Raw genomic sequence first — 22,236 nt, 5'->3', positions numbered from 1 at the left:
GATTTTTTCTCTTTGGCTTCTTTCTTTTCTTCCTCTTTTTCTTCCTTCAATTCAAATTCATGTGTAAGGAGTGAGCCATAAATTTCATCAAGTGTGACTACATTGAGATCCTTGGCTTCTCGGATGGTAGTGACTTTGAGTTTTCAACTTTTTGGAAGGCATTTAAGTAGTCTTTTTACTAACTCATGTTTAGGGATCGTTTTTCCAAGTTGATTCAGCTTGTTTGTAATATTGATAAACCTATCAAACATGGTTGATATATCTTCACCTGATTCCATTTTGAACATTTCATAATTATGAGTAAGGTAATTTTGGACTTTTTTACTTATGAAGTCCATTCATGAATGACTTTGAGTTTATCCCAAATCTCTTTGATTGTTTCATAGTTAGAGATTTTGTTGAATTCAATACGGGTCAGTGCACAATGAAGAGTGTTGATTGCTTTAAAATTTGTTTGGACTTTTTTAACTCAAGCTTTAGTCCACTCAACTCTTGGCTTAAGCATTCTTTCACCTATGACAAAACTAGGTGAGATAGGAACATTGGGTCTTTCTATGATTACATCCCACATTTCATAGTCAAGGGCTCTGATGTGTATAGACATACTAGTTTTCCAATAAGCATGATATGATCCATCAAATAAAGGAGGCCTATTTGTGGATTGATATTTAGCAATAACTAACTTTTGCAAAGCCACCTAGATCTCTCCTAAGGATCTTAAACCTTGAATTTTAAGGTATGAATTTGATACCATTTCTTGGTTCCATTGGAGTGCTAGAAGGGGGTAAATAACACTAAAATTTTAAGTTCAGTCCTTTTTTGAGTTCTAGAAATTTTATCCAATTAAAGGGAGAGAAATGTAAAACTTGTAGTAGTTAAAAGACACTAAGTAAAGAAAGGTAGAGAGAAGTATACAATGCAAGAGTATTTATACCCTTGACCTACATCCACTACCTTGATCTCTCAATTAAGGATTTTTAAGCCAACTTCACTATACCAGTGGAATTAATAGCCTCCATCAAGCTTTTACAAGGTGAGCTTCTAACCCAAGCTCTAATCTCTTACAACAAGTTTTAAAGTGCTTCCCCTACTCCAATCTCCCAAGAAAGAGAAGAAAAAGAACTATAACTAGAATTCTTTACAAATATGAAAAGATTTACAACCAAGCTTAAACACTTTTTCTAGAATTAGAATAAAGGACCAGTGTTTTTGGTGAAAGGTATTGGGTTTTTTACCCAAAAATGCCTATTTTCTCATCCAATCTCACTTCTTTGATCGTTGGAGCTTCTTTTTATACTTGGGGAGTCATATTTTTTTGACAAGGCAGTTTCTAGCCATTTGAGACAACTCTGATGCCATTTTAACAGTTATTTTATCCTCTAGGGCATAAATTCAAACTGACAAATAGAGTTCGGTGAACTAGTTACAGGCAACTCTAACTTACTACAACTTCTCTTTCTTGCATTGTCTTGCTGTTATGTACTCTACATTAATTGATTACAAAAGACTTTATGACAACACTATGATATAGAGTTATTTGGGCTTAATTTGATAGTAATTTAATTTAGTTCTTGTGGTAATGTATAAAAATTAGTAAGTTTTATTTAAATTATTTTAAGTTAGTTAATTTAGGTGAGTCAATCTAATCTTAATTAATTTTATGCATACTTTGGTGCTAATGTGATTAAAATAGATTGCTACTGATTTAGTTGTGCTTTTGTAAGTGTTTAATGAAGGAAAAATTTTAATGGACGAAGGAGAGCAATCTAAAGGTGCAGATTTCTATTGCACACGTTTCGGTATTTCGACCATAACTCTTGCTACAGAGCTTCAAATGATATTATTCTTATATCATTGGAAAGATAAAAGAAAAAGCTATAACTTTCATGTTAACCACTTTGCCCAGTTCGATCTAGAAGTTGGTCAACTCATGTTAAAGTTGAAGCAATATAACAATCCTAAAGTAATTACGATTTCTGGTAATTAACTAATTAAGGCTGCGACCTTGGTAAAGGTAGCTTGCGGCTCAGGTAGTTTGATATGGAAATCCTAGTTTCAATTGACTCCTTTCTTCACCCCAACTTGGCCTAACTTCAAAGCCCAATAAAAATAACTTTTTAGAAGACTTTTAGAGGAACGAAACGCCAGATTGATAGTTGAGAATCAAGCTGCAAAGTCATTGAAGCTTAAAAGAATTTGAAGGATTCAAGAAGATTTGGAATATCATGATTATAAATTCTTGGGTTCTACCATCCCTTTGTTATTCTTTTATATTTTTTTTCTTAGTTTGATCTGAATGTTTAAACTTTGTTTCATGATGATGTGTGACTTGATAAGGAACAAAATTATTTATCTATGATTATGATTGAACTTAATACGCAGTCTAATTTATTTATCTCTCTTTTGCTTACGTTTGATGGACTTAAGTTGTTTATTTTTTTCAGTTCTTAATGCTTCTAAATGCTTGATCACCAATTAGATTGAATTGGAAACCTAGGTTAAACCTTGACGAAGGAGATTTAGGTAGACATTGAATAGAATAACGCATAATCAAAGACACTTAGTTGATTAGGTGGTTTGATTTGCATATAGGGTAGACATACACCTATAAGCCATACATAGCTAAGATTAAAGCATAAACTTAATGAATCTGTCCTTAATTTAATTTGCATAGACATATAATAATTAATTGGGAAGAGTTATTTTTATGAGAAACTTGACAGAGACTTGTAAATAATTTAAAACTTTAGATTAGCAACTTAATCCATTAAACTAACTTGTGAAAGAGAGACAATAATCAGGTGAAGTATTGAGGGATATCATAATCTTAGGTCTGAAAGTTAATCAAGTTTAGAAAAGTAATTTTGCTGAGTAAATTTAAAGTAGTTTTAGGTTTTAAGTTTTGCTTTTTAATTTAATTTTTAGTATTTGGGTTAAATTAGGGGGTGTAATTTTAGTCATTAATAGTAAGAATTAATTCAATTCTCTGTGAGATTGACACTCTACTCATCATTATATTATCTTTGCGAGACATATACTTGTGTGAGTAGAAAATTGAACAACAAGTTTTTGGTGCTATTGTCGAAAAACTATTTTTAATTCATTCTTGTTAATATTAATACCAAGCATTCCTAATCTTACTTCAGACTTTTCTTCTATTTTCCTTTGTTTTTAGGTACTTTTAGTTAAAATGATGAATTATTATAATTACCAACGGCTATTTGAACAATTTGAGGCTAAGAGGGTTACAAGTGATTATGAATTGGCTATTAGTGTTTTGACCACCCAAGTAAATGCTTTGTCTTAAAAAATTGACACTTAGGGTGTTAATGTTTTTCAGAGAGCTTTTGTCACATGCAAACTTTCTGTAGATAGGCATTCAAGTGATTGTTATCCAGCTTATTATGAATCAATGCAATTTGATGGAAGCTTCAATGGGCAGCAAAATAATTTATACTCCAATAGTTACAAGTCTAGGTGGAATCACCAAAATTTTTCATGGAGTAATGGTTAGCGTCCTACATATTCATCACAACCTGTTTTTCATAATGGTTTTCAGTCACAAGTTAGAGCTCCTATGCTAGAGAAAAAGCCTTCAATAGAGGATATGTTTATGCAATTCATAACAAAGACTGATGCCATCATTCAAAGTCAAGTAAAATCAATCCGAAATCATGAGACACAAGTGGGTCAACTAGCTAGTGCCATCAATAACAGACCTCAAGATGATGGAGATAAAGTAGATCAAGGAAATACTTCTAGTAATCAAGTTCAAGATGAAGAAATTAAGCAAGAGGAGGAAATATCAACAACACCACAAGTCAAGCCATATGAGCCTCCCATTCCTTTTCCAGATATAGTTGATGAGTTACCTAAAAAGGCTGTTGATAAGGAAAATCCAAAGAAACTCCTTGAAGCATGTTTTGTTCAAAATGCAACAACAAATGAACAGAATGAATAACTCATAAATGTTACTCATGTTTCAAAGTCTATACCTAAAGTGCATTACTCAAGAAAAACTCAATTTAAGAAGTTAGGTAAAAGTCAACCTATTTCACCACCTTAAGTTGAGTAAGCACCAAATCTTGACTTAATGCCACTGCACCCTCATTTTAAAAGGAGGGTACTTTCAAATCTCAAGCTTTTTCCATGTAAACTCAAACCTTCGTAAAAGGTGAAGGAAGACCTCAACCAAAGTCAAGCTATTGACTATAAAGAAGCACTACTTAGAAGGCAACCCAAGATTTCGAAGCTCTTATTTTTTTCTTTTTTTGTTATTTTATTCTATTTATTTATTTTTCTACATTAATCTCTATTTATTTTCTTTTGGTAGTTAAAAAAATCCTCCTACAAGTGACAATGAGGAAAATGATGATAAGGAAGAAAAGGAGGATTAAAGCTTCCCCATATTCATCCAACCATTGAGGACAATGTTTAGTTTAAGTTTGCATGGGTGAATTTATTTTTCTGGTGGTGAATATTCTATGGAAGTTTTAGATTTATTTTTATTTGCATGCTTATCTAGATTTTTAAATAATTTAAGAATATTTTTAAATAATTTAAGATCAGTTAGTAAATGAATTTATTACTTGTTAGAATCTTAGGAATCTAAAGTAAAGTCATGCCAATATTCGAATATCCAATAATGATAACTAGTTGTCTTGAATTCTTAGTCTTTGGTGAAATAAGGTTTTTGTTTGAAGTCATGCTAAATTCTTTTGTTGAGTATCATTGTTAAGTTGTGCTTTGTAAATTTTTGAGCACTATATCTTTTACTTTGAATTATTGTGAATATTTAGAGAAGATTTATGTTAATATAAAATTTAGATTGTATCATGAATTGTAGAATTTGCTTAATCTCTCTTGAAGCAAAATCCTAGGCAATACATAGTTAAAGAGATGATTTAGGCCATCCTTGGACCGTTTAAGCCTAAAAAGCTAACTTTGTTAAATTTTTATCTCTAGTATACCACGTTGAGCCTAATTTCCCTTTTCTTTGTTTAACTACATAATAATAAGCTTAGCTTTAAAATATATTTTCAATTTTGCAACCCTCACTCCTAACCATGCATATTGTTTTAGGAAATATAGATTGAGCTAAACGTTGAAAAAGGTAGAAGATGATGTTGATTTGAAAAAAAAAAGTTCAAAATATTAAAAATCACCTCACTACCTACAATATTAAAAAATAAGTTAGGGGTGTGAAATTGTAAAATTGTGAAAAAAAAAAAAAGATAAATGTTGACCAAGTAAAAAGTTCATATGAGGAAGAAAAGGTGTCCTTGGAGAAGAAAAATAGAGCTCTATATATAGGTTCTAGAATAATTATGTGCTTGATATGAGCTACATTATTATTTGTTATCCTACCTAAACCCTAGCCATACATTACAAGCTTTATAAAGTCCCTAGCTTGGTGTTAGTCTATATTAGTGAAAAGAGAGATGAAAAGTAAACTTACGAAGTTCTAGTACTAATTTGAAATTTGTGTTGGCGTAAACTCATCCAGATATCATGATATTCTTGGTAGAAAGATTTAACACACACACATAAATCCATTCAAGAATGTTCTTGCATCAGAATTAAAACATGAATTTGAATGATGCCTATATTTTTTCTTAAGATAATGATTGAAATATATACTTTTGAGGAAATTATAGGAAATCATTGAGTTGGTGCACTTTATCTCTAGTAGTAGTAGTAGTAGTAGTAATAACTATATTTATTTTATTTTCTTCATCTGAATTTGATTTTTATAAGTTAAATTCTTTTCTATGTTTTGCTCAAGAACTAGAAAAATATTAAGTTTGGGGTTATGATAACTCTATGATATAAAGTTATATGGGCTTAATTTTGATAGTAATTTGGCTTAATTCTTGTCGTAATATATAGAGATTAGTAAGTTTTATTTAAATTATTTTAAATTAGTTAATTTAGGTGAGTCAATCTAATCTTAGTTAATTTTATGCTTAATTTGGTGCTAATATGATTAAGATAAGTTGTTATTGATTTAGTTATGCTTTTGTAGTTGTTTAATGAAGGAAGAATTTTAATGGAAGAAGGAAAGCAATTTCAAGGTGTAGACTTCTATTACTCATGTTTTAGTATTTCTCTTTAACATGATCCAAATGAGAATTCTCATACCATTAGAAAGCTAAGAGAAAAGGCTTCAACTTTCATGTTTACCATTTTCCCCAGTTTAGCCTGAAAGTTGGTCAAAACTTATGTTGAAGTTGAAGCACTATAGCAGTCTTAAAGCAATTATGATTTTTGCTAATTAATTGGTCAAGGTCACGGCTTACGTAGTTTGATATGAAAATCCTAGTTGGAATTGACGCCTTTCTTCGCCCAACTTGGCCTAACTTCAAAGCTCTATAAAATTAAACTTTCAAAGGACTTTTAAAGGAACGAAACATCATATTGACAACTGAGTATCAAACTGCAAAGTCATTGAAGTTGAGAAGATTTTGAAAGATTCAAAAAGATTTGGAATATCAAGATTATAAATTCTTGGGTTCCATCATCCTTTTGTTATTCTTCTATTTTTTTTCTTAGTTTGATCTGAATGTTTAAACTTTATTTGATGATGATGTATGACTTGATGAGGAACTAAATTATTTATTTAAGTTTATGATTAAACTCAATGCATAGTTGATTTATTTATCTCTCTTTTGCTTATGTTTGATGGATTTAAGTTGTTTACTTTATTCAATTCTTAATGTTTCTAATTACTTGATCACCAATTAGATTGAATTGGAAACCTAAGTTAAACCTTGACGAAGGAGATTTAAATAGACATTGAATAAAATAATGTATGATCAAATACACTTAGTTGATTAGGTAATCTGATTTTCATACAGGGTAGACATAGATCTATAAGCCATATGTAGTTAAGATTAAAGCACGTACTTAATAAATCTGTCTTTAATTTAATTTGCATAGACATAAAGTAAATTAATTGAGAGAGAGTTTTTATGAGAAACTTGACAGAAACTTGTAAATAATTTAGTACTCTAGGTTAGCACTTTAATCCATTAAGTTAAGTTAAGAGAGAGAGATAATAATCAGATGAAGTATTGAAGGACATCATAATCTTAGGTCTAAAAGTCAATCAAGTTTAGAAAAGTAATTTTGCTGAGTAAATTTAGAGTAGTTTTAGCTTTTAAGTTTTGCTTTGTAATTCAATTTTTAGTATTTGGATAGAATTAGGGTGTGTAATTTTAGTAATTCATAGTAAGAATTAATTCAATTCCTTATGGAATCGGGACTCTACTCATCATTATATTATCTTTGTGATACGTATACTTACGGGGGTAGAAAATTGAACAACACTCTAATCGATTATGAGATCTTTGTCTTCAAGCTTCTCTACTTCAACAAACTTTCCCTAACTGATTAACTCTTCACTTAACTTATTGGAGCTTCACCTCCATTAGCCTTAAACAATTAACATAAACTCTAATCAATTAAAAATTCTTCAAATTCACACTTTTTCATTTTGGCTCCATTCAACAATCAACTTCACTTTGAATTTAACATTTTGGTGCTTGGCGATTCTTCAAATCTTGTGCTTTAATCGATTAACCCCATACCTTAGCCAATTAGCACACCTCTATTTTGCTTTTTCAAGCACTTTCTTAATCAATTAAGTCTAGTGCTACCTAATTAATATTTTTTTGTTTTGCTTTAATTTGTAACCCAACCATTCCTTAACTAATTAAGGCCTTTTGCTAATCAGTTACAAAAGTCCTGTGTTCACTCATTCTTTCCATCTTTCCACTTTAACTAATTAGCCTATCAATGATATGATCTTGTTTTTAATCATTCATTTTATTGACGGAACTTACTTTACCCTACACATTTAAATAATGATGTTAAGCATTAATGAATGAAAAATGTTTTATTATCATCAAAAACATATGGAATCAACAAATACTTCCTAGACTTGAGACACTAAGTTATTTTATATATGGAGTTCCATGCTTTAATTTCATCCTTATGGGTACCTAACCTAGGATGCTTAAATAAGATGCTTTTGGGGTAGTATAAAGCATGTGAAGGTAAATGAGTGGTCAAGATTAGAATCGTCACCTCAAGTGTTTTAAAGGATATATCCTATTAGTTCTTAATTAACATTAGCTTATTGAAGTCCTTGGCTAAGGCGACTTGGGATTATGAAAAGGTTTCCTAAGTCTCTACAAAGCTAATGCTATAACTATAGGAATGAATATGGAGGTCAATGAGAGTAAACACTATTCCAAGCTCTTATCATCTCTAGATATATGATGAGGGAATGAATTACACTAATAGACTGTATACTGAAAAGCTGTTAAAGAACCCTTTGACTTTTCTAACAATTGGGTGGCCATGATGTATTGCTATATGCCAATCTTGGTCTATAGAATTGATTATAAATTAATTGATTGAAATTTATATTAATCAATTCTATAGCCAACATGTTAGAAACCTAATGAGTCACATGCAATGATTGCATTTGAATTAAATTGGGAGAGTAATGATTTAAGTTAGACTTAAGTCACATGCTAGGTAATTAACTTATATTAATTCAATTATAATGTCAAAATTACAATAATATAAAGGAAATTATTTCAATTAATTTTCATTGGGCTTAATTAAAATAGTTTAATTAAGGCATGGGCCTATATTGTAATATGTTATAATTTAGAGCACTTTATTACAAAATTAAAGTTAATTTTAACCTAGATATATAAATCACATTTAACTATTTTTCCACATACGAAGAAAAAAAGTTGTCAGAAAAGAAAAAAAGGGTTTTCTATGTGTGTGTCATCACCTACTTTATGAAGAAAAGAAATTGTTTTTGAAGTGATTTTTCAAGTGTGTGATTCGGTCATCCTTGTGTGAAGTGGAAAGGGACAAACGTTGTCCCCTTTTTCTAACACAAAAGTATAGTTAAAATCTCCCTCCTTGGCTAAAAGGTTCAAGTGAAATCGTGTGTGTTACTTTAGAGGCCAAGAGCTTGATTGGCTAAGACTCTTGCTTCTTATGGTGTTCACGGGTTGCATTAAGGAGATTGCCATTTTGATCAAAAGAACATTGGCAAGGTTAGCTTCTAATTTTATGATTTCATATGCCATTCTATGTGTTAAAATATCACCATGATGATCCAAGTGTAGAGTTATATTTTTTTTTAATTTTAATTTTCTTTCCATTGCGTAATTTCAAGCATACTATTCATAGCCAAACCCAACAATTATTTGGTATGTGAAAAATATTTCACATATTAGCATAGATTGTTTATCATACATGTCTACTCAAATCCAATGGCATATGGAATATGCATCATATAAACAACGTCATGGCATTTATTGTGTTTGCTTAGTCATCTCATACAATATATGAAATCAAAATCATATACGAAGTCTCATGACATTCATCATGCTTATTCAATCATCTTACATAGTATATGGAATCTACATCATATGCATAACAATACATCATACACATAACATAGTATCTTAGATGGAAAACATCATAGGATCCATCATACATCATTTGTATCAACATATCAAGCATGTTCATTATAGCATTCATAAATTAACATAAATGATATCTTGTACCCATACTAGCTCGAATGTAGAAATAATGGAGTGAACTTCAAACATAAAGGTGCTTGTCTCCTTTCATTGAAAACTATTACATAATAGAATATTTATATATAATAGATTTGAAAGGCGTTTCCAAAATATATTTGTCACCCACCAACTCATTTCATTTACTAAGCATTTATGGAAAAACATAATCATCATTAATCATCAAATCATGCTTCACCTTTACATATTAAAATAGTTTGAAAGCGGTGCATCCACTCACCTAATCAAAGACTCAATCAAAACTCCTACATAGTGAAATTCATGGAGTTTTCAAACATTCCTAGCATACAATAATCATCACAATTAATTCCTAAAATAAAAATCTATAAATATTGGTTCTAGGTATTTTCAAAATTTATATGCTTTTGACTACAACTATTTCTCTAACTAAACCCATTCTAAAAACCCATAAATCCTCCACTCTTACCTTAGATGAGCTTAGAAGATAAGTAAATCTCAAAACCTTTAAGCCTTAATCTCCAACAAAGTTTCTGGGCATTAAAATAACATTTTCAGAATCAAAAATATATGCAACACTTGTCTATTTATGCACGCTCAAAGAATGCCAACAAGTGAGAAGATTTATCTTTTGCTAATTTCAATCCCAAGGACATATGATGCTTCCTTAAGATCTTTTACTTCAAACTACTTGGACACAACTAAAAGCAAGATATCATCAACATACAAAATAAGAAAGATAAACTTACTCCCACTCATTGTGAGATATATGCATTGGCCTACTTATTACTACAAAATCAAAAAAGGTGATTACTTCATCAAATTTAAGATACTACTAGCTAGAAACTTCTTTAAACTCATTAATAGAATTTTGAGTCTAAACACAAGATGATTTGTACCATCATTTTTAAACCTTTCAAGCTACAATGTTTATACCTTTTCAACAAGATTTCTGTTCAGAAAGACAATCCTTATGTTGTACAATTTTCTACTCACACAAGTGCACGTATAGTTAACAAGTAATATAGTAATGAATAGAGTATTATTTCCACAAAGAATTGTTTAATTCCTACTATTAACTACTAAAATTATAAAACCTTAATTTTATCCAAACAATTAAAATAAAAAAAATTAAAACTAATAAACTAACACTAAAATTAAATAGTAAATAAAACTCACTTAACTACTAGACTTAAGATTATGATATCTCTCAATACTTCATCTGATTATTATCTCTCTCTCTTTTAACTCAATTTAGTGGATTAAGTTGCTAACCTAGAGTCTAAAATTATTTACAAATCTCTATCAAGTTTCCTATAAAAATACCTCTCTATATTAATTTACTATATATCTATGCGAATTATATTGAAGAAAGATTCATTAAGTTTGTGCTCTAATTTTAGCTATGTATGGCTTATAGGTGAGTGTCGACCCTATATGCAAATCAAATCACCTAATCAACTAAATGCATTTGATCATACACTATTCTATTCAAGGTTTATCTAAATCTCCTTCGCCAAGGTTGAACCTAGGTTTCCAATTCAATCTAATTAGTGATCAGGCAATAAAAAGCATTAAGAACAGAATAAAATAAACATCCCAAATCTATCGAACATAATCAAGAGAAACGTAAATAATTCAGACTAGATAATGAGTTCAATCATAATATTAGATTAATAAATTAGTTCGCCATCAAGTCACACATCATCATTGAATAAAGTTTAAACATTAAGAACAAAACCAACAAAAATAAGAGAATAAAAGAAAAGATAGAAAAACTCAAGAGTTGTATTCTTGATCTCCAAATCTCCTTAAATCCTTCAAATTCTTCTTAGCTTCCATGACTCTTGTGGCTTGACTCTCAACTGTTAATATAGTGTTTTGTTTTTTTTTTTTTTTGAAAGGTTGTTTTTATAGGCTTTGAAGTTAGACCAAGTTGGATGAAGAAAGAAGTCAATTTCAGCTGGTCCTCACTAGACTATGTGAGTCACAGCTTTGCCTAATTAATTTATAGAAATCGTAATTGCTCAAAGACTACTACAGTGCATCAATTTTGACAAGATTTTTGACCAGATTCCAAGGCGAACTAGGTGAAGTAATAAACATAAAAGTTGTAGAATTTTCTCTTCTCTTTCTAATGGTCTAAGAATCACTCTATTTAGAGCTTTGTAGGGAGACTTATGGTTAAAATACCAAAACATGTATAATGTAAGTCTATACCTTGAAATTGCTCTCCTTCTTTCACTAAAATTCTTCTTTTATCAAATACCTGTAAAAGCACAAATAAATCAGTAACAACCTATCTTAACCACATTAAAACCAAATTAATCATAAATTAACTAAGATTAGATTGACTCACCTAATTTAAAATAATTAAATAAAACTTATTAATTTCTATATATTACTACAAGAACTAAGCCAAATTATTATCAAAATTAAGCCCAAATAATTCTATATTGGAGAGTTATCACCTAACATCCATCTAGTGTAATTCTAAACCATAATCAGCTACTAGTACCATAATCACTCTAAACAACATCCTTGTAAGATACAATATAAAAGGTTTCATTATAATCAATACATTCTCTTTCAACAAAACTTTTAGCAACCATTCTGGCTTTAAACCTCGAAACCTTCCCTTTGAAATCTTCTATGGCCTTGCACATGTTGGTGCATTTTCAAAATGAAAGGTTATGTCTTTTCATTTAATCATATAGATATAGTTCGACCAAACAACCATATAATCAATAATATATCATCAATTAAGCATGTCTAAGATTTAATTGCATTATACAAAGAGACTTATGAATTTTCATAATGTACTTACAGAAATTCAAAAACCACACAAGATCTTAACATGCAGTCATGATTTATGTAATCAATATATAAATTTTTAAGGTATAAAATTTTAGCCATGGTTGCTTTAATACAAATTGTGAAACTTAATGTATAATTAATTTAAATAAGCTAGGATCTACCATAGCAGAAACTATGAATTCAAAAGTGTACCTAATTCTTGATACATGATTTGATAGTGAAAATAATACTGACAAGATTAATTGCTGGGATTCAGTGCACTAAGATATTCCTTCCTCATTGATCTATTAACTCTCTAATGAGTGACAATCTTAATGTTTTAGTAGATAAAAGAGGGAACCTAACCTAACCTTTGTATAGTGAATCCTTAGTCCTACCTGATACAAGGTTTAAAGTTTTCTACATAAGCTTACACTTTTAAGCCTACATATAACATTGGAGTTTAGTCCACTTTATTAGATTATAATTACCTCTTTATCAAAACGAAATTAACTTAACCTAATTTTGGTAAAATATAAAAAATAAATAAATCTATACTTTAATTTTATAAAAAAAATCTAACATAATCTACCCACATTAGAAAATGTTCTCATATCTCAAATATTGTGAGAAAAAAATGAGGGTGAATCATAAAAATTTTTATGCATGTCAATTTCAAAAAAAAAATGTTAGACTTCAAAATAATGGAGAATTATAAACTCAAGAGCATGGTAGCTAAACGATGCCCAAATCCCCCCCTTTATTAATAGTAGAATTTACTAGATAATGAAACAAAGTCTCACCAAAACAGTGAAGACTCCTCAAGAACATCATCCAAAGACACAACAAGAAGCAACAAGCCAGCAAAAACACAAATGTTGTAGGCAAACATAAAACACAAAAGAGAACCCAAAAGCAAGAAACAGAAAATCAAAAAAGCAGCAACAGAAGGCACAAAAATAGCACAAACAACAACAACAACACTAGAAGAGAGACAAAAAAAGCAAGAGCAGAACAGAAAGCAAAAAGGATCAACAACCGATAAACAAGTAGGAATAGCTATCCGAAGACTTGAAGACGATCAGAAGAGAGGTCCACAACCGTCACAGCAAGACAATTAGCTTATTGATTTGCGTCACGACTTGTATAGAAAACAAACCAATTCAAAATTCTTTTCTTCAAACAATTAATCTGATTCATGATCCCTTTAAAGCACCAAGGTGCAGTGGAAGGGTTATTAGCCCACGAACAGCATTGAAAGAATCTGACTCCACCATAAGAGAATGCGTAGAAACCCAATAGGAAGCAACAAACAGAGAAAGAGCTTCTTTAATTGTACAAATGTTAGCCAAGTTAGAATCACCAAGACCCAAAGGCTTAGAGAAATGGATTTTGACACAGCCTTCATGATCCCTCCACGCACCACCGATGCTAGAGGAACTAGAGCAGCCTTAAGTTGCTCCGTCAATATTAAATTTCCAGGTGCCTTTTCATCTACCTAATCCAATCACACTTTAGCTTTCTTTTTAGTAATCGAAGCTTTAACACAAGCAAGTTCTGTAGTCATATCCATCACAGAGGGATTCACATAAGGCCATTTAGCCTTCGCCCACCAGCTAACTCTTAATTTGACAATATCAAAAATATGACAAGATTTCCAAAGTTTTCCATTAAAGATTAAACTGTTTCTATGAGGCCATATCTTCTGAAGGATCGCAAAAAAAAAAAAAAAAGCCATTCTCTAAACAAGATTGTGTTCACTACCACAAAAAGAATCATTCCAAGCAATAAAGAAATCTCTCAACTTACCAAGAAAAGCCCTAAGCGTTAATCCATAGTGTCCAGATTTTCCAATCATCATTGCATTGAAGAAAAAGATGCTCCACTAATTTCAATTTCGAAATTGTAAATAGCACAAAGGGTAACATTCCTATCAATTAAACTCATTTAACGGCGCTCACCCTTCACGACAGTCTTAGCTTTCGTGACTTGCTAGCAAAAAGACCTCAACTTTGGTGGAGGAGGGGGAGGCGAGGTTTACTAAATCATATCCCAAAAATTTTTCTCACCATCAGAATTACCAATAGTAGATCTGTACAAGGCATTGGTCCAATAAATACCATTGAAGTTGCCTTAACAAATGACTCTATTTGGCTCACCTTTATCTGGAGAGATATATTCAATAACCTTCAACAAAAGTTGCCACTGATCTATTTCCCAGTCAAAAAGCTCTCCCCTTATAAGAATTTTCCAATTCCTAAAATCATTGACCCACTAACAATGATCATTAAGAAACCATCCTTAAGAGAAGACAAGGCAAAAATTTTGGGGAATGCTGATTTAAGGAGAAGACCCTTAACCCATTCATCAGGTAGAATTTAACACGGTCAAGTTTACCAAGAATCAAACCAATACGGACTCTAATAAGCTCGGGGATATTACCATTCAAAGCTAACAGACTGACAATGTTCCTTCAATCAATGACGTATTCCTCAATGAAGAGCGAAAAAGGAGCAAATAGTTAGGTCCATACTATTCTTCTCAATGATAACTTTCATCCAAAGACTATCCATATCTTCACCCAAGCACTAGATCCATTTATTTAATAAAGTTGAGTTTTTCATATGGGGTTAACAATGCCAAGACCTCTATTTTCCTTGCCTTTTTTGTGTAAATTAGCCTAATGATCGTCAAACTTCTCTAAAATAAAGGTGCGAAGTTAAAATCTCCCTACAAAGACTAAGCTTTTGAATTAAAATATCCTACTCCCCCTCAATTTAACACTTAAAAGTAAAAAAGCGAAAACATGCCTAAGCAAAGTAATTATTTAGCTAAAAAACAAAGTCATAAAAGGAGAAAAGAACAAAATAAAGGCAATGAAACATAAAAACCAAAAGCCAATAAGGATTTCCTACTTGCCTACACTCAAATTCTAGAGCATAAAGGAAGGGGATTTACTGTAAACGCATAATAGGAAGATCAAAACACCATAACAATGGCAAAGTTAGGATTTCGTATCGGGGGTAAAGAATGTCTATAAAACGAAGTTTAATATTTAACAAAAACATGAAATAACTTAAATAAAAAAAAATTTATGCGAAAATTACATAAATAACTCTAATTACATGTTAAGTACAAAATAAAGATATTTTTTAACAACTAGTATATGCCAAGATAAGGCATCTTTAATTGAGCTTAATGGTTTTTCATAAAATTGAAGGCTTCTATCACTGAATCAATGTCAAAGTCTCGATTAATTTCCCTTTCAATAAGAATGATCAACAAATTTCTAAGCAAATCATCTAATATTCTATTATGAGTCTCGTTCTTAATGAGTTTCACAACAAAAAATTTACATTTTGATATTGCAGTGGAAACTATAAGAGTCAAAACAAGTTAGATCAATTTGTTAACAAAAAAGTAAATTTTTTATATGCCCATCTTCTTCAACACTTGATATAGCTTAGAAAATGTAGATTCATTTTTCAAAACATAATTATGAAAAATGTCAAGCCTGAATAGATCCAATTGATAACTTAGATATATTTTATTATACTCAGTAAAAATATCAGGGTAATATTTATTTGCAAGGTTGTAAATACTTTCAATCGTAATCATTTTGAGTGTCCAAAGCTATGCCAAGGGTGAATAAACCAACTTTAGTAACTATCATGATATAAAAATTGAATTATTAACTAGAAGTTTCTACCCAGATAATGCTCATGGCAAGCAAAAAAGTGTAAAAAAAAAATCTTGTTCTTTTTATTTGGTAAAAAGAAAAGAGAAGGTTGTGAGGTTTGGAAAAGTGAGGTTAAGAAATAATTCTATTGTAATAGATTTTATTTTAATTCTAAGTTTATTAAAATTATTTGTTGACTAATTGCCACGGAGCATCTCAGTAAACAAAAAATTATTGTAAAGATAAAATTATAATTTTAAAAAAAATAAAAATATGTTGAAAGGTTTTTAAAATTTTTACAAAGATAAATTAATTATAAAATTTTGAAAAAAATTAAAATATATTTTTAAAATTTTTAAATTTTTTAAATAGATGGGCCCTACTAACCTCGTCCCCTCCGCTTCTGCCGTAAAGGCCATGCCAAAATCAAGTGTAGCTCTCATAGGAATAGCCATCTTTCTTGGCCACATTCCATTGTTTGTCTTCTGGTGTATTAAATGCAAGTGGACAACAAGTAACCTTCAAACCATTGATAGAATTGGCTCTCTCCTAATTTTCCGTGGTCGTTCTCTTGCTTGAACTTTGGTAGTATAACTCGAATCTAGATTTTTATCTAAGAATCCGTCTATCTCTTACTATAAATTTGACTTGTTTATGCCAAATCTAAAATCTTTTTCTTCTTCACTTTCGAAAATATTAATGAAGTGAAGTTGATATTTGATGTCTTGGTGCAAAATATGACGAATAATCAAATTGGTTTAGATACATCAGAAATGATACATAGTATTCCATTGTGGAGTAATTGGACAAATATTCATTAGCAATCGAATTACTTATTACATTATATTAATCGAGAGCGACCCAATTTGAACTCCCGGGTTAGGGATAGCCTATAAGTTATCAAACTATATTGAAAACACATGCAATTGTTGGCTACTTAAAGCATTGTTTATTACTTAATATAAAATTTCATGGGAAGAATTATTTTTAGAAGAAAAACGACCAATTAAGTTCTCGTTTAAGGGAAACAACAATGACAACGAGACGACAAGGAGAAACAAAGGTGAAGAGAACAACTCACTAAGAAATTAATGATAGGAGGACTTTTTTGCTATATTGTTTTCTGGAGCACATGACATTACGTATTTAGTTCCTGCAATTTGGTTTCCGTCTCAAAACCCACGAGGATAGTTGCAAGGACCATTGAAGAAGACAATAAAAAAGTACAAGAGCCTTGTGACTAGTAATCGATAACTGCTTCTTCCATTACTAAAGGATCTTCCTTGGGCACATGCCTTGTCCTCTTCTAGGATGATTTTGTTGGACATTGTCATATCAGGATTTCATGCTAGACAAACAAAAGAACACTATATTGGCAAAGTAGATGAACTCTAGGGCCATTGAATGTTGCCAAATGGCAGCCTTTGCCAACTTTTTAGCTCAAAAACTCGAGAGCTAGCAGTCAGCTTTGTTTGGCAACACGTATTGGACCTTACAAGGGCTTCCTAAGGGCAATTGTGTGAAACTTTTTTTTACAATTTTTTATTTTTATATAAATTGTCCAATTCTTAAAACAAAATAAGCTATCTTAGTGGATCAGACTAAATACTTCTTTTTTTAATACATATTAAATCTGATTTTTATTTTTATAATATAGCTAAAGGTATCTCTGAATTTTACTTAGATCTAATCCATTCTCCAAAAGATTTTAAAAACACACTTCTTTACATCAATTTGGTGCATGCAGACGTATTCAAATATTTAACTTATTTAGTTGGTGTATGATCTCTTTTTTAAAAAAAATGAAATTCAAATCTCTTTCTTTTAATTCCAAAAAAATAAAAAATTTCTAAATACTCCCCACAAAAATAGAATCTTAATTGGCCAAAAAGAAAAAGAAAAACTCTTCTCTTCATCAACTAGAATAACTTGTCTGAATATTAAACTGTTAAATATTGAAATATTAATTTTCTTGTTAAAGTACATATACCTTTTAAAACCAAACTCACTTTGCTCATTGAGGAGATGAATCTGACAACACAATATAGTTATTGTAAGTCTAAAAGTTTGTGAAAAATTAGTAAAGGGTAATACCAAATTACCTTAACTTAAAAAAGTTTTTAAATAGAAAAATTTTAATTAAAAACAATTCAAACACTGAATTGAAGTAGAAATGATGGATTAATTAAACTGGGTCGACAGTTCAAAAGTGAGTTCCATTGTTCTAATCGGCCACTTTGGGTAGACAAATAAAATGGTGCTCATAAAAGCTCGGCTGGGCTTGGGCCAGTGGGGATTATACTAGAAAGAAAGTTAGCACCCAAAGCCGAGAGGGGCTTTGTTGGGCCGTAAAAGCCCCAAAACTTGCATTATGATCCCTTGTCATACAATAGAAAATAGTAGTAGTAATTCATGGAAAAATGTTATCAAGATATATATATACTGTCGAATGTCTGCGTACCCATTTTTCTCTTCTAAAACCCAGATAGGAATGCTGCTGCTAGGGCTACCATCGATGCAACAAAGAGTTGCCAAGCACATTGACTTGCTGTTAAATCCAATATGCATCAAGCAAATATGAATCAGTAGAAAGCAAGAGCTTCGACATGGAAGTTCAAAGTGATAATCAAAGGAAAACTGTAAAACTGATCAATATGATTGTAAAAAATGTTGCATGCTCAGCTAGAACCATTAATGGCAATGATATTAGTTAAATTTCACAAAGGCTAGTTTAATATGGGTTCAATGTACTTGGAAAAAATATACACCTACTATTAAATTAAATGTTTCGGTATTTGAACTAGCCTTTTGATTATGTAAATAGCAACAAATAAGCATTTTCTTTCAGGTTTATTAATTAGATTACTTCGTATATGATTAATAAAGCTTCAAGTAGTTACCATAGCCATCTGAGCTCAAACTAGAAGATGGCGGCGGTGGTGGTGGTGGTTGCGTAAGCCCCAGCGGCAGATCTAACCCAAGACCTTGGCAGTCAGCTCCAAAGTAGCCTGGGACAAAATTATCAGAAGCTATGTAAGAACAGCAAAGCAATCCAATATTTCCATGAGATATATTACCCTCAAATTATACATCTTCTGCTCATTAGTTTGTGCTAGGTTTAACCTAACAAGGTCAAGGTGGGTAAAGAAGTCAACTTACATGGTTTAAAACAAGCTAGGCCAAAGGAATTAAGCAAATTCTGTGAGCCTTGATTGCACTGGCAGATATGTCCAGTTCCATTAGTCACACATTTCCCATCACCACACCAAACAAGATCACAATCTGTGGAGTAAAATAAATTTCTTTCCTTCAGTTGGCAAAGTATTTTTGTCTAAAAAGATTTCATTGAAAAAATGAGTATAATGATATATTTATATATACGGGTAGTCAGATTGGCCGGTCGCGGAAGAGATGCTGGGGGTGGAGGCCGTGATGGAGATCCATTGCCACATTCAAAATCAACTGTGCCTGCAATATATTAGTGATGCAAATTATGGCACTAATTTTCTTCCTTGTAGATGCATATCAATGTTAATGTTCTAACTCTAACTCTATATTTTTTTTTATTTTTTATAAAGACAATAAACAAAAAGTGAAAATATCAATCAAACAAAATTTAAATAAATTTCAATGATAAGAATTTCTTTTATTTTATTTTTAAAATTAAAAACAAAAATAACTTAGACGTCAAATCAAAGAAAAATTCAGATATTTGACTTTTTAAAAATTCTCTAGAAGAATAACAACCATGGTACCAAGTTTAATTGTGACTAATAAAGATTTTGAATTAAGACGTACATATAATTAAGTTCACAAGCTTAGCATGCCGGTATTTTCTAAGATAATTAATTAGAAGCAACAAAAGTTAGGCAAATATTTGGCAGAATGCAAGCAAGAAACAAGAAAGATTGATTAATTAATCATTGTTAATATTCCAAACTAGAGTTTGAGAAAGTCTATTTTCTCCAACCACCTTTGATGTTGCTCTTTGGCAATATAAAAAAAAAATTAAAGTAAATTAATTATGAAAAAACAGCATAGCATGTACATATTAAGTGGAGAGAAGAAGCAACTGACAGTTTGGAATAAGACAAGAGGGGAAGGTGAAAGGACCGATCTGTATCTTTCTCCAACCAGGAAGGCATTCGCAGTCAAACCCAAGCAGTGAATTGTTGGAGGCCTTACATGTTCCTTGCCCACACTTTCTAAACAAACAAGCAATATCTGCAACAACAATGTTACTGATGAGTAAATCATCAAGCCACCATAACTAAAAATGCATATTTAGGAAGAAGAATTATAGGGGGTCTTACCTTGGATTGGATTCGCTTGATTTAATGTCACATGTGAAGACGTGGCTGTGACAGTTGAAGTGCAGAAACTCAAGAGAATAAGAAGAAGAAAAGAAAACAGTGCGAGATTCCAACTATCCATGGTGTGGGAGCATCAAGTTGGTGAAGACAGTTGAACGTATTTATAGAGATAAAGTCGCGTCCAAGCGTTAGCTTAGCTTGTCTATCTAGATTCTACAAAGGGCCTGCCGCTTTGGCTGACTCAGGACTTTTGGTTACCTCGCTCCTGCAAGGTGTAAGCAGAAGGAAGACCATGAAAAGGTTAAAGGCACAAGCAGAGCGTCTCAAAATGCATCTTTAGGTTTCAATCTGTAGTTTTCTATCTAGTCTGGACCGAGTTCACTGTCACTACTCATTCCAGGTACCCAACCTTGTAAGGAAGAACAAACTATTGGACAAAAAAAAAGAGGATCTGGCATGTTTGCAATATCTAGATGTTTACTGATAAAATTAGTGAACAATGATGAGGTTACATCAATGAGATTACAGATACAAATAGCTCAACATCATTACAAACAATCAGACACTTTCAAAAGTACAAACAAAAATAAGAAATAACGATGAACACCCTTTTGATAAACATATCAGGAAAGCAAACATTATATCATCCTCAAAAAGGCTTTCAATTCCCCTTATGCTGATCCAAATGCTTCTTAATATCCGCTTGACAAACACTTCTCTGGACCTTCTCCAAGGCTTCTTCAAAGTCACACATTGCAAGCAACTGGATCCTTTAAATGTCTAACTTCACCATCCACTGGGGCACCTGATGAAGTCCGGTACTCATCTAATGCTTGGAATACAAAAGAGGACATAGCATGAATCGGTCGTCGGTTAGAACCTTCCTTAAATGACCTTCTTTCCACATCCAATTGCTTCACAACTTCTATCTCCACCTATCGAGCTTTCGAACGAATTAACGGCTCATCAAACGAGTTTAGATGCCTAAATGCATAAAAAAAAAAATCAATAATTTTAGCAATTAAATCAAACAATAGTTACATAAATATCAATTTTTAAAATGCCAGTAATAAACATATAGCAATACTTATTTGGTTTTTGATTTATTGAGTATTTATATATATTTCGTGTTACCACTGACATGATGCAATATGAATAATAAAAATCAATGTAGTTCTCGAAAAAATAATATTTCACATATTTAGTCAAAATTTTGAAAACAAAAAGTAAATTATGGCCAACTAAAATGAAGCATTAATAATATATTTAAAATTTATTTTACTATAACTGGCAACTTGAAAAATTCCTCAGCAGACAAAGTTAACATTTGTTTTTATTCCCTAAAAAAACTTAAAATTCAGGAATGAATCAAACAAAAAAACTTGTTACTGAGCCATTTAAATGTCTAACTTCTGGTGAATCAAATCAATGTACAAAAATTCGAAATTAAGAGCTGAAAAAAAATAGGAAAGAAATTGAGAGCGGCTGAAATTATACAAAATGAAAGGAAAGTAAAGAAATGTAGAAAAATAATTGTTGATCTGAGCAATGGCGCCATCGAAGAAGATAATGGAAGTGTCGTAGAGGCCTTCGGCAGCGTGCAGGCTGACAGCTGAGCTGAGAAAACAGAAACAGTAACAAAACTCTACATAAAGGGAGCATAATATGGAGTTCAATATGGAGTTCAGTTGAGGTCCCTGAGGTGAGTTTAAACCATGCAGCACCACTCCAAGCCCAGCAATCCCACGAAAAAACCTTGACAGAGCATGTGAAGCAAGCACCTTTTCGTCCTGGACTGATGGGTTTCACATACCGCGCCCTGGCGCAGTTGAATTTACCTAGCAATCTAGCTCATCAT

At 31.3% G+C, this 22,236-nt stretch overlaps 1 protein-coding gene across 1 annotated transcript; it reads right to left on the bottom strand.

Annotated features, from left to right (window-relative positions):
* Positions 1–18,248: 18,248 nt before the first annotated feature.
* On the bottom strand, positions 18,249–20,499 carry LOC110427540 (uncharacterized). Its single transcript, XM_021443096.1, has 6 exons — positions 20,379–20,499; positions 20,143–20,289; positions 19,447–19,533; positions 19,225–19,347; positions 18,966–19,073; positions 18,249–18,613 (listed from the first exon to the last, which is right to left on the bottom strand). Exons 1-6 carry the CDS (start codon positions 20,497–20,499, stop codon positions 18,540–18,542), a joined length of 660 nt encoding a protein of 219 aa, XP_021298771.1. The 3' UTR covers positions 18,249–18,539.
* Between the last annotated feature and the right edge of the window lie 1,737 nt (positions 20,500–22,236).

The sequence above is a fragment of the Theobroma umbraticum genome, unplaced genomic scaffold (assembly GCF_002168275.2).
Source record: "Theobroma umbraticum cultivar Fairchild unplaced genomic scaffold, ASM216827v3 scaffold_34.0, whole genome shotgun sequence".
NCBI lineage: Eukaryota > Viridiplantae > Streptophyta > Magnoliopsida > Malvales > Malvaceae > Theobroma > Theobroma umbraticum.
This window is presented reverse-complemented; position numbering and strand designations above follow the sequence as displayed.